The following is a 13439-nucleotide window of genomic DNA, read 5'->3' on the forward strand; positions in this document are numbered from 1 at the left end:
ATCATGCGAGTGGCCCTCCTCTGGACCCTCTCCATGCTGTCCACATCCCTCTTGAAGTGCGGCGCCCAGAACTGGACGCAGTACTCCAACTGCGGCCTGACCAGTGCCGCATAGAGGGGGAGGATCACCTCTCTGGACCTGCTCGAGATGCATCTGTGGATGCATGACAAGGTACGGTTGGCCTTCCTAACTGCCTCCCCACACTGCCGACCCATGTTCATCTTGGAGTCAATGATGACTCCAAGATCCTTTTCCGCCTCCGTGCTGACAAGAGGGGAGTTCCCCAACCTGTAGGTATGGTGCTGGTTGTTCCTCCCCAGGTGCATCACCTTGCACTTGTCTGTGTTGAAACCCATCCTATTCTCATCCGCCCACCCCTGTAACCTGTCTAGGTCAGATTGTAGCCTGTTGCTTTCTTCTAGTGTGCCCACGTCCCCCCACATCTTAGTGTCATCAGCATAGTAGTCTGACTAATTCATCAAGACAGCTAAACTGGCTTCAGTTAGCACACTGCTTCATTAACAGTGCTGGTGGGGAGCCCTACTGACCTTATTATAGTAATCTGTGTGCAAGGAGTTCATGCCAGGATTGGATTGAAGACGGTGACCTCTTACTAGGAATCTGCAGATTATTTAAACTAAAGCCATGCTTAGCTTCCTGTTAAATAAAACTTCTTCCTGTGCATAGGGAAATCTATATTTAAAAACCTGTCGGCATGGGGTAAGCTTGTTCAGAATGGTTATAATAACCACATTATTGGAAGAGGATGAAGACTGCTTCCTAAAATAATCTGTTACGTGGAAGAAATTGCTTTCCCTCACCGACAACGGATTGTGCATGATGTAAAGGTATCATTATAGCGCAGTGCTGGTGTTCAGCTGACTGAACAAGAGACGCAGACTTGTTTCACGATGAGAGAGCATGCAAGAAATATTACATGGGACAGTTCCCTGGTATAAAGTCATGGCTATGTCACTGGAGAGCTGCACAGTGCAAATGAGCATCTCGGCATCATTGCTCAAACTTGGGACGGGCTTGCTAAGAATAGTAACAATAGCTTGCTCTTCATCAGCCGGAAAAAAATAATGGGACTTAATAATATTGCAAATAACCTATAGCTACTTAGACCGCTCTTTTCACTACGCTGCATGCAGTGGCCACTTGGAACTCCATGGAGGCCAAACTAAATGCTGAGCTTTCTGCTCCCAAACCACAAGGTCCTACCTGCTTTGATATTAAAGGACAGTCCTCACATGCTATAAACAATACAGGGACTATGTCACATTAGGGAGTGGTTCTGGGTCTACCCAGTAGAGCTTCCTACTTCATTCTTGCTACTTGTCTAGGTAGCACTCCTTACCTTCAGAGCATTTGGCAAGTTGCAACACACTTATAAGAGCTCCAAAGATCATCTATGTTTTACGGATGGGGAAACTGAGCCATGTGGGTGATATGCTTGGCCTCAAGCGAGGGATGAAGTCGGTGTTGAAAGAACTGTGATTACAAGGTGGGTGTGCTTGCCTCCTTGTCTCATGGTCCTGTAGGGTGGTTTTCTAATGATAATCACCGGAAGTTGTATTTTTAAAGATATTTCTGACTAGGCACTTCTGAAAATCCCAAGAGGTGCTCATCTGTATCTTTAGGTACTTTAAATACCTTTAAAAATCCACCCCTGGCATTTTGGTGGCCAGATCTTGGCACTCAGCAGCCCTCGCTGACAACAGCAGAATGCTGTTAAATACTGTGCATTCTCAAGAAATGGAGTCTTGAATGCTGAGGCCTTTTAAAAATATAAGCCCTGGCCTGTGTGCATTGAGGCAAACAAGTAATTAACATTATTGACTTGAGTTCCCTTTTTCAGTCTCTAACTGACTTTTGTCCTGCAAAGAGCTTGTAAAGCCTATTCACCAGTGGGTTATGCACACTAGCAGGTGTCCATATGCCTACTAAGATCAAATAATTGCATGTGTGTAACCCAAGTGGGTAGTTGTTGGCCTTGCTGGTGTATGCTGCTGCATTTTTCTTTTTTCACTGTGAGGGCCACTAGAAATGTCCCCCCTGCGGCATATAACAGACTTAAGTAGGCTGTTGCCTTACCAAGGATATGCAGTCTCAGGAAAGTTTTCATAAACACTGCAACGTTCTTCAGTTTCCCCCTGATAATTCTGCCATCCAGGACTGGTGTGCTCCATTTGCACGGCTGGGTCTGGTGTCTTCTGCAGCACGTTGTATGAAGGGTTGCTAGCTATATCTCTTTCCTTTACCACATTTTGGCTGTTACTTGGCAAGGTGGCTGTATTCATGGTAGCTGGTAGGTGGGAAATGGCTTCAAATTCTTCCATCTCTCTTGTTCCTGCAAAGTATGATAGTCAGACAGAAACTAGTAGTAGCTTACTGAGACACAGCACGTTCCACAAACAGGGACTCTGGTGAACTTTATAGGCTTTTCTAGGGTCAGCCAAGAGTGTTTTATGCAGTATCATCTGCGGCCTGAGAGTGTTTCTGATGCTTCTGTTGTATCCATGACCAACAAAACCCCCAAGAAGAGCTGTTCAGAAAGCAGTAAGTTTCTGGAGACCCTTAGAAACACCCTGGATACTTGAGTGGTCTGAAATGCCAAGCTTCCCACTAGCTGTGATGCTCCTTGTTGGGATGGCAAGCATTCAGTGGGAATTTCTGCAGTAGGGAAAATCCTAGGAGCATTCAGGGTGTGATGGAGGCACCAGATATGGCATAGGGACCACCAATAGATGTATTGAACCACCAGCAGGTAGACTGAAAGTGCTATCAACAGGGGCCCATGAGCTATCCCTACAAGGGAAGATGTCCATGGTGATCACAAGTCCAAGTGCCTGGAAATGCTCAGCCTGGCAATGAGTGGCCTCTGGGAGAAGAGGTAAAGTCAGAGGATGGGGTACATGTAGGGTCACCTGGGGAGTGCACAAGAAGATGAAATTCATGGAAGAGACAGGGGCAGCATGTCTTCTCCACTGTATTATGCCCACCTTACCTGATGTGAACCAACTTCCTGAAGTACTCTCAGTCCTCTTGGGTATTTTCTACTGTAAGCAAGAATCCACCAATGTGTGTCCTTATTTAATAAGGCAAGCTTGTGGCCACGTCCCTTGTTACTAGAGCTGGACTAAGTCTAAACAAACATTTGGGGCTCCCCTTGGTATTTATGACAGTCTGGCCTTGAGTGGAGATAAGACCCTCCAGCCGTTTCACCTCCTTGTGACCTGAATGAGTGTATTTACCTTGGGAAACGAAAAGACATGCACTGGATGCCACAGCTCCAGATTCGTTTTCCGCCACACATTGAAATATCCCAGAATCTTCCGGGAAGGCTTCAGTAATAACCAAGGTGCAAACTTCCTCTGAAATGACAGAGAGGTGAATATGGTCGGTATTGGGCAGGACCCTCAGCCAAATACTGCCCTACAAAAGGTAAAGGAGAAATTCTTCCATCCCCTTGAATCACCACCCCTTTGAAGGGTAGATCATGTGCTGAGTGTTTTTAGCTAAGTTTAAGTACAGTGGACGCCCAGGTCAGACCCCACTTCCTCCCACATTGGCGGTGTGCACCCAGAGGCTTGTGTAGTGTTTTGAAAGCTGCTTATGGAAAAGCAGCCCACACTGAAAAATAATGGAAATGAAGGAAATGGTCATCCCAGCCCTGTGCTCATGCATCTTCTTCCTCCCTGGACCGCAGTGACACGTTTGCTCCCTGTGCTATGAGATGGGGGCACACCAGAGGAGCCTTGCCTACACCATGTCCAGTGGAGGGCAACAAAAATGGTTAGGGGGCTGGGGCACCTGACTTACAAGAAGAGGCTGAGGGAATTGGGCTTCAGCCTGAAGAAAAGACTGAGAGCATAGCAGCCTTCACCTGCCTGAAGCGGGGTTTCAAAGAGGATGGAGCTGGACTGTTCCCAGTGGTGACAGATGACAGATCACTTTGCAGCATGGGAAGTTTAGGTTAGATATTATGAAAACCTTTTTTCACTAGGAGGGTGGTGAAGCACTGGAACAGGTTCCCCAGAGAGGTTGTGAAATCTCCATCCTTAGAGGTTTTTAAGGCCCAGCTGGACAAAGCCTTGGCTGGGATGATATAACTGGGGATGGTCCTGCTTTGAGCAGGGGGTTGGACTACAAGTGAGTTCCTGAGGTCCCTTCCAACTCGAATTGTCTCTGATTCTATGTTAATGCCAGTCCTCCGCTTACAAAGAAGGACGGAGCGAACTGGGAGATGCTCCTTGTAGAAATGGCAATAGATCTCTGTGACAATCAGGGTTTTATTCTGTGGAGTAGGTTGGCGTATAAAACAGTAAGAACACAAAGGATGTGGGGCACAGGGTTGGAACAGTTCTTATTGAGTTTGGGCCTGAGGCTAGGGGGAGGTAAGCCTTGCTCCGTAGGCCAAGATCAAACCCCCCAAAAACCCTTAGGACAGTGAGGTTGGCATGTTCACAGCGATGTCTGAACATAGCCTTTGGCCTACATAGCTGAACCTTAACAAGACAAGACTCTTTGCTCTTAGATACATTGCACCTCTTAAGTGCTAAGGCTAAAAAAAAAAAAGTAGAGGGACTGTGTGTGTCTTGCTCTTCATGACTTCTGATCAGCTGCTTTTATCTTGGATTATCTGAGAGAACCAGCCTGTTGCAAGCTACCTGACAGAATAGTTAGCAAAAGGTTTCCCATGTACTCACCAGGAGCTGTGGACAGGCAGGCTTCTGTTTAAAAGAAGAAAAGGAAAGAGGGGAAAGTGTTTATCACTGCTATACTGTAAAAATGACTTGAGATCAATCAGATGTGTCAGAAAGGCCACAGTCCAGAAGGACTGCTAGTTTAAGTTGAAATGTCATGTTCAAGGACCCTCTTTTATGTTTTATTCAATGCCCCCATGTATCTCAAAAGAGAAATACAGTAACCAGCAGGAAAAATTCATATCTGGATCTGAACTCAGATGTTCAAGTTCCTTTCCAATGCAGTCGCTTTTGGCATGATGTCAGTGGGGGGACACCAATGATGTATATGAACAGTAATCTGGAAATGTGTTAGCTTGTCTGAAATGGGAGTTCATATCATTTTTATTGCCCCTGAATTAATCATAAATGAAAAGTTTGATCCATCAGTTATTTAGTTGTGATGTTTTATAATGATTATCTTAATGGGGCCAGAAACTCCTGCAGCATTATTCCTGAAAGGTAGCCCCATTGTTGCTGTTCAGCCCAGCTGGCATACTTGGGTGGGCCTTGCATGTCGTTTCTATTTCTTTAAACTTTTTGGCATATTCAGGCCGTGATCATTCTGTATAAATGACCAGCTGTTTTCTGATCTTGTAATAGCCTTCTATTTTTGATTTTGTTATGAATGAAATAACCGTGCATTCAACAAGCATGTTATCAATACCTACTTTTCCTTAATATTCGGAAGTCGGCAGAATCTATGATCTGACTGTAGTCTCTGTACCAGCGAACCTGCAGGGTGGGGCTGGCACGTATGCGACACTCAAATACCACTAATTGCCCATTTGCAGCCATGATGTTTTGTAGCCCCTCAAGAAAGGGGGAAAAAAAGGTGTTAGTGTCTGACATTTTGCTACCAAAACACTTTCTGTAGCAAACGTTTAGTGCTCCACGCATACACTTATCCACATCCAACGTGGATAAATTATTTTTTTAAGAAAGGCAACTTTGATCTTAAAGATTTGATCTAAATACTAGTTGCTGGGTTAGGAGTGCTATGAAGGACAATATTTTGTGATGAAAATCTATTGCTTATTGATGCACCTTTAAAAATGCATCAAAGCAAGTGGAGGTGTAACCCTGTGCTCCCACGGAGCATGCAAGCTTCTGCCTTCCTTATGCCGAACAAATTAAATTAATTCATGTGAATGAGGATCCTCTGCATCTTACAGCGCTGATCCTCTAGTACTGACAGACAGACGCGGTATTCACAGGGAGTTTTGTATCATCCCCTCTCCCACATCTCTCAATCCAGGTATGCAGAAAGTGTAAGGTGAGGAAGTTTCTACCTTGGTAAACACTGGTGCAATTCCACGGGTCGAGCCTGTCTGGCTTGTAGTTGGGCTCTGCATCTGTAACCAAGAGGAGCAATGTCATGGGTAGCATTTCTCAGGTTCATAAATGCAACTGGACAGACAGCCCTGTGTTTTAAATTAGGAGGTGATTCCTGGTTATTTTTCCTGCTGTTTTGTGTCAGTCTACCAAATATTTTGGGGATAGACTCCACTTTAGGTGGCCCATAAGAAAATGCCTCTTTTGGTTATAGACAACAGCTTATTGGAAGGGAGACTTACAGCCATGAGGGAACTGCTTGGTGCCATGCCCCCCACCTCCATTTTTTAATCTGTATGCAAACATCCATTCTGCCATTGACTAGGGACAATATCCAGAGGGACGTATCCTGCCCACAGCCACAAGAGATACTTATTACAGTGTTTTTTTGATTCTGTATTCATCTCTTCTTGAACTTCATAGTTTGATAGCTTCAGGGTATATAAATATGTGTGCAATGTTGGTGTCCAGACTTTAAAATCACCTTGACATTTAGTTAAAGTAAAAACAGCAAGGACTGAAAGGTTGTGGCTCCCTGAGAGTTTTAATGGAACAAGGATGGTAGGATTGGGCCCTACTGCATTTCTAGCCCACATTGTAAAAGGCAATGAAAGAAAAATAAACATGAAGGAAGCATGGGGGTGATGTCTCCTGAACAGTGTCTGTTCCTCATCTATCTCTCTTCTCTGGGAAATGAGTCTGGATGCTGAATGACTTGCGTGTTAATGTACAGTTGAAATGCCTGTCCCATACCATCCCAGTAGTCTATATAATTCTTTTCTTATCCATCCTTTCCTCCCTTCCCCCACTAAGTTCAAAGGGAATTCAATCCTTCGGACATATTGAATTCCCCAACACTAGACCAAGTAGCTGCTCCAAAGCAACTGTCCTTGCTGAAATGTGCCTTTTGAGGAGCACGACAAATGGCTAAGCTATGTGGCAGCCACTCGGCTATTTCTAACACCCTTCTCTCCCCCCTCCCCAACCATTTATTTAGGTTCCCTTTAGGAAATGCAGCTGGTAAATGTTGTAAGGCAGGAAAACACATACAGAAAACCCTCCTTTTGGACCCAGATCTTGATGCCCATGAAGCCTTGTTGCCATTTGGTTACTGGCTTCAGCGAACTCAAGAGCTGGTCTCTACAGATTGCTTTAAGAGTACTGTGAGCAATAAAAAAAAGTTTAACCTACTCTTTGAGGGTCAAGCGATAATGGCTGAATTAGAGTAGAGTAACTCTGACGAGGTATTGTTGCTGGAGATGTCATGGTCAGTGAAACACTGGTGGCTTTTTGCTTTGTCCTGGGGGAAAAAAGTCAGTGTGGGTACGTGGGGACAGGAACTGTAGAGGGCTGAACATGCTGGACTCTGATCTCCTCACTTACTGTGACATTCCTTTATCTCTGCCAGGATACAGACTTGCAGGGAAGCATGCCTTCTGGTCACGCTATAAACCTACAGGAAACAAACATAAATCAGCTGTATTTTGAGCCAACTTCAGTGTAGTAAATCCTGGCAAATGAAGGGTACGTTGATTGGAAGGTAAGCAGTGTGTAACTGAGTAACTGAGTGTAAGGCCGTGTGCTAGCAGCAGCATCCTGTATGGGAGTGTGCAAAATTGCACAACTTCCACTGTGTTTCCAGGCTTGGAGGGGTGTGGATCTAGATTTTTTTTTACATGGTCCTATTTACAACAGGCATTGCACCAGTTTTTTTCAATATTCTACTCTAAGGGCAGAGACACAGACATCACATTCCTCCACTGACATCAGGAGGAAAAAGCGTGGCCTGTGCGTCAGCACGGAGAGGATGGAAACTGGAAGTGTCAAAGCCCCTTTCAAATGGGGAAGAGCCGAAACTGCCTTCCGCTCGGGTTTGATGGGTGTAATGTGTTTCTGCCTCATGGAATTGAGGCATTTAAAGAAAGCCCCAGGATTATGTCCCCTGTCTGATGACGAGCGACACTGGAATTCAGGTGTCTGCAGCCCTCCAGGGCTACCACTGTAATTAAACTCCCACTCTCCTGACTGAATAGGATTTGCACTGTGGGGATGTTCACAGACCCCTAAGTAAAAAGCATGTAACAGTAGCATGGTTGCTACTTTAAAGCATTGCTCAGGGATTTATAAATCTTTATTAGATCATGTAGGCAAAAGCCTGAGGCAAAGGCTTATAGCATCCATCGTGGGGTTGGATGGACACTGGGAGCCTGATTCCAGGCTACCTTGTGGTTTGTGTGGTCATTTGGGCTTTATTCCTATGTTTAGGCTTGTTCTTAACAGATTACAAGTAGTCCCAGTGATGTAGAAACCCAGCACACAAGTCCTTGCTCTCTTTGGTCGTGTTTGACACAGGAATGAATGGCCCAGTCTCTCTGTTCAGCCTTGCAGGCTGGGACTGCCACTACGGGCCAGTGACAAGATGCAGAGGTGCCTAGGGGGACATGCAAAAGTTCCCATGCAGGTTAGGTGCCTGACACCCATCAGCCCTGACTTGTTCCTCCAGTAAAATCATGGTCACTTGGGAGTTCTTGTGCCCGGCACATTGGTAGGGACCACCCTAATTAATTTAGTTATACCAGGCTATTAGAGCTGTCCTCTCTCTAGGCTGCTTATTTGTCTTGCCATCTAAAATAAAGCTGTAACTGGATTTCAGTAAAGAAACATTTTTCTTTCGGTTCATTGCAGCATGGAGAGAACTTGCAGGGAGCTACAGGCTACTTCAGGGCAGCCAGCCGGCTCCCATGAGAGACCGAGTCACCCTGCTCCAAACGGCTGAGGGGAAGAAATAGGCTCAGAGCATGTACAACCTTAGCCCGCTGGCACTTCCAGGGCTGTGCTCCATTCAGATCCCGCAGTGTACTGAGCACTCCGGCCGTGACGCAACAGAGCACTTCAGCACATACTGTGACACATGGTAAGCACTGTACAGACTGCCGGTTCTGTGGTTTAAGTAAGGTCAAACTCCTGCCAGAAATGGAGCGGTAGCATGCCATGGTCTCCCTAGTTCCACAGGAGCAACAGGACAAGGTGGCTTTTCCTCTCCCTGCAATAACTGTTCACCAGGTAAATCTCTGTCCTTCCTGATAATCCAGAATAAATCTGGGGTTTAAAGCAGCTGAAGATGGAGTATGTCTTTCTAGGTGCCTCCACCTCCTAGTGAACACCAGCTAATAAAAAATAGCCTGCCATCACCCCCACTCCATGGCTGAAGTATAGTATGGACATGTAGAACCCTTTAGCTGTTCATCTCTTCACCTTCCGGCCTGCAGACCTACCTACAACACTACTATGGAAGAACACTAAATGCCCAGGTGCAGCCTCACATGAATAAATGAGGGTAACAGAAGAGCTGGCCTGTGGCAGGCCAGCCTTTGGCAAGGCAACCAAATGGATGGCTCCCCTCCCTTCTGAAATTTGGAGTGAGACCTTTTGGATCTCGATGTGTGAGCTCTGCCCACTGAGCTAAAAGAAAAGCGTGGTCAGTGTAGTATCCCTCATAGCTTCTGTCAAGCTTTCAGCCGCAGTGGAATAGACCTTCTATCTTTAGTCCTGACTGGCAGAGATTGTGCAGCTCGCTCATACCCCAAGCGAATGCAGCTTCTGCTTTCGTTAGGTATCTTCATTCATAGGGCTCTGATTCTTAACCACTACATATCCCCCAAGATGCTTCAGCGGTACTGTAGGTTCACCCCAGGTCCACATATCTCAGGAGGTTTCATTGCCAATTCTGTGAAGCAAAGTTCACATCTGTTCCCTCTGCTTTGATCCATTGCTTGTTCATGTTAGAAATGTGTAAGGTAAAGATACTTGGAGAAGATAACAGCTAAATTATCAGATGCTTGATATTAAGTACTCAGAGCAGCCTGTTTGTAATGTGGCCTGAAGGGCAGACCACTGGGCTGGGACCCAGGACACTTGTGGGGGTTCTACTTCTGACCCTGCCACTGACCTGTTAATTGGTCTTGGTCAATTCATCTACCCTCTGTCTCCTTCAGGTTCCTCAACAGCAAAATGGCAAAAATGGTACTGACTGCTTTGGTAGAAGCATTTTGATATCTAGTGAGGAGAAGCGCAGATTTAGATCAGAGCTGGGCATTATTATTCCTTCTTAATCAGAGGCGCAGAATACTTGCAGCCCCCAGCGAAGTCAGGCTGCAAGCATCTTCCTTTGCATCTGAAAGTCAGGCCACAAATAGTCCCAAATCCAGCAAGCATCACTCTCCAGGTCTGCATTTAAGCATGTTAGAGGAAGGTGCCTAAGTGTTTTCTGAAGGTGCCAAAGTGCTTTCTGTTTCACTGACTCACAGCCTAATTATGGATTTGGGTGCTAAAATTGTGGCCAACATTGGAAACAAGCCTTTATGTCTTGAAAGCACTGGACAAGCTCTGCCAAGTTTCAGCAGGTGCAATGGAGGAGGGTGATATTGGCTGGGCGAGAATGCTGCCAGCATCTCTGTGCTTGTGTTTAGGTGTGGATCTTGCTCGTCTTGGGAAATTCCTAGAAAAGGAGTTTTGTCAGGTTTGCTGCTGTCCACAGAAGTCCTTGCTGATGCTTGGGATTTTTCAGGAATGTAAAATGGCCTCTTGCTGTTGATTTTGAAGGTCATTTGATGGAAAGCCCTCTCCCAAAGCGAGATCTGCTTTCTTTGTGGAACACAGCGGGCAGCATGGTGTGCACACTATGAATATTGCACTATACCCAGCTTTACTACCACCTTAATGTTGAACCTCTCTGCCAGTTACTGAGACTCCATATCATTGCTGACAAATCCCATGTGAAGTTTTTGTTTTGTTTTGTTCTTCAGCAACTCCACTGTTTGAGCATTCAAAGACTCTTTCTGTTGTATATCAAAAAGGCCTGAATCAAACTTTGCAAAAGCAAAGGAAGGGGAGGATCCAGCAGGAGCTACAATCAAGCTGGAAGGCAGCTTTTTCCTGCCTACCTCCAACCGTGAAACTCCCAAGTGACTGAAAGCAGAGGTTTAGAAAAAGAAACATCCTGGGAACCTTTTCCCCCCGGAAGACAGCTTTGTGGTATCACAGAGCTAGAAGTACTCATGTACTTTGGAGGAACCAAGTGGATGCTACTCTGTCGTCACTTGTGTATTGCAGGCCATCAGGCATCTTTCATGAAGAATTAGCGGAACGGGTAGCACTATATAGCTTCCCTCCTTGAAAGAATAAGTAGTGGAGGCTTTTACCTTAGTGAGTCATTTTAGCAACCTCGGCTTTCCACGTAAATGGCAACCTTTACTTAGTGTAACCCTAGCTCTTTATGAAGGGGACAGAATTAGACCCTGCCAAATGAAGAGTCAAGGACCTTTGCAACCCAACACCAGAATGATTACAAGGTACATTCAGATCATGGTGTCGACACAAACAATAATGACGACATTCTAGCATTGCTGGAATGGCTGACATGCCTGTAGATTTATGCTATATCTAATACTAGGACAAATATAATGCGGGGGGTTTAGGAAAATATTAAAGCTGCATGGAGCACTTTGCCAGAGGTTTGAAATGTGGAAAGTGCTTTAAATCTGTTTTAGGAACAACCTGAACATCTGACAGACAGATCTGAAATAAGCTGCATTATAAAAAGTGAGAGGGGTAAAACAAACAAAAAAAAGAAGTACCACTTAAACCTCCAGTTAGAGGTAAGACAGGTTTCAGTGTGCATGATAATTTCAGTGTATGTCTTTTGATTATAACTTATACCCTGAGTTAAGCTGGTGCATAACCTTCCATTAACTTTGGATGCAAAGCATTTTGCACGGCATACTTGCATACATTAAGGTGCTTGTTACATTTTAACAATTGCTGTGGGATCATTTTGGAATTTACATGCTTGGGGTTTTTTTTTTAAACTTGTAATTTTTGCTTCATACAATCTTATGATGCTTTGAATTAAATGACAGCATGATGCTCTAGCAGAGGTGGTCTACTTAGAGGAGCTTCTGTCCTGAGTCCAATTTCTGGTGCCAGAAGGCTGGGTTGGGGAATTATAACCATGGAACTGGTGAACTCTTTAGTTGTAGCTTATTATTAGGTGATGCAATTTCTTTACTGATGGCGATTTGTCTGTTGTTCATGGAGGGCGAAAAGGGAGAATTTCTAATCTGGAAAATAAATTGATATTTTTTCCCTTCCTGAGAAAGACTTGGAGCAATTGGCTAGTACTATCAAGCAATTGATTAGCACTATCAGGCATTTTCCTGCAAGTTATGGAAGGAATTAGAAAAAAAACAGTACCATTTGACAAAGGCTTAGAACGATTTTGAACCCTAAAAGAGTGAATGAATTAACATAAATAATGTTGTTTGTTTGTCCTAGAATTATAACTATATATTTCATATTTATTATCTAACCCTCCCACACAGACATCTCATGAAGATTAGTGGATGTTTGTTTAAGACTTTTTGAAGAGACAAAGCTTTTACATCAAAGCTAAGTATCGCTACATATTTTTTTTACTGCCACTCATCTAAGTATGGTTGCACCCTTTCATTTGTTTTGCTCTTCACTTAGAGCAAATTATTGGCAGCTAAACTGAGTTTATTATCCTGAGTGTGGGTTGGGAGGAGAACACACACCGGAAAGCAATGAGAGGCTTTTTTTCCAGTAACGTCAGTAAGACTGAATGGTTACTGCAGTACTTGAAGCACTTACAGTAGCTTTGAATTCCTCCTCTGACATACACGTTGAGGATACTTAGTTTTGCTGACTTGAAACGGGCCTAAAATGTCAGGAGAACTGTCACAAAGACTGAAAGGTTTTTTTCTTTTTTAAATACCTCTATGAAAAGCTGCAGCACTAGCATGCAGTGCTTCAAAGCTCACATACAGTGGCATGGATATTCCTTAAGCATGCAGCATCTTAGCTATGTATGAAAAAAAAAAAAGAAAGAAAGATTTCTTGGTGATCCTTTCACTACCACCCTTACTCCTGGGGCTCCCAGGGAGTTCCTGTTCTTACTCCACACTGGAGGTTTAAAGTCCCCTAGCTTTCCAAGAGACCCATTTTACAGCCTTTGTTGTTGAGAATTGCATCATAACACCTGGTGCCATCATAGTCAATAAAGAGAAGCAGAACAGTGGTTGGACAAAAGCATAGATCCGGGCAACAGGAGCCGCATAACCTAGGACAGCTTGAATTTCCTAGACAGTGATAACTTAGGGCATTAGAGGCAAAACCTGCACGTGGGGGTTGGACTAGATGACCTCCTGAGGTCCCTTCCAACTCTGACTTTCTATGATTCTGTGCGATTGAGTGTGCATGCTGTGCAGGGGTGTCAAAGGCTGTGGGGGGGGGGGGCGGGGGGCAGCAGCCAGGGGTTGGTACCCAGGGAGGGGGTCC

At 44.8% G+C, this 13439-nt stretch overlaps 1 protein-coding gene across 3 annotated transcripts in view; it reads right to left on the reverse strand.

Annotated features, from left to right (window-relative positions):
• The window catches only part of MYOT (myotilin), a 43099-nt gene that overhangs the window by 20457 nt on the left and 9203 nt on the right, over nucleotides 1-13439 (reverse strand). For all 3 annotated transcript variants that reach the window (XM_019506224.1, XM_019506226.1, XM_019506225.1), the window contains exons 2-8: nucleotides 7467-7536; nucleotides 7275-7383; nucleotides 6041-6103; nucleotides 5420-5561; nucleotides 4713-4736; nucleotides 3258-3377; nucleotides 2098-2353 (exon numbers count right to left, since the gene is read on the reverse strand). In XM_019506224.1, the coding sequence (XP_019361769.1) occupies nucleotides 2098-2353; nucleotides 3258-3377; nucleotides 4713-4736; nucleotides 5420-5561; nucleotides 6041-6103; nucleotides 7275-7383; nucleotides 7467-7474 (722 nt within the window). In that variant the 5' untranslated portion in view covers nucleotides 7475-7536. The remainder of the gene's footprint in view (nucleotides 1-2097; nucleotides 2354-3257; nucleotides 3378-4712; nucleotides 4737-5419; nucleotides 5562-6040; nucleotides 6104-7274; nucleotides 7384-7466; nucleotides 7537-13439) is intronic.

This window comes from Gavialis gangeticus, unplaced genomic scaffold, assembly GCF_001723915.1.
Source record: "Gavialis gangeticus isolate Ggan-Ray unplaced genomic scaffold, GavGan_comp1, whole genome shotgun sequence".
Classification (NCBI taxonomy): Eukaryota; Metazoa; Chordata; order Crocodylia; family Gavialidae; genus Gavialis; species Gavialis gangeticus.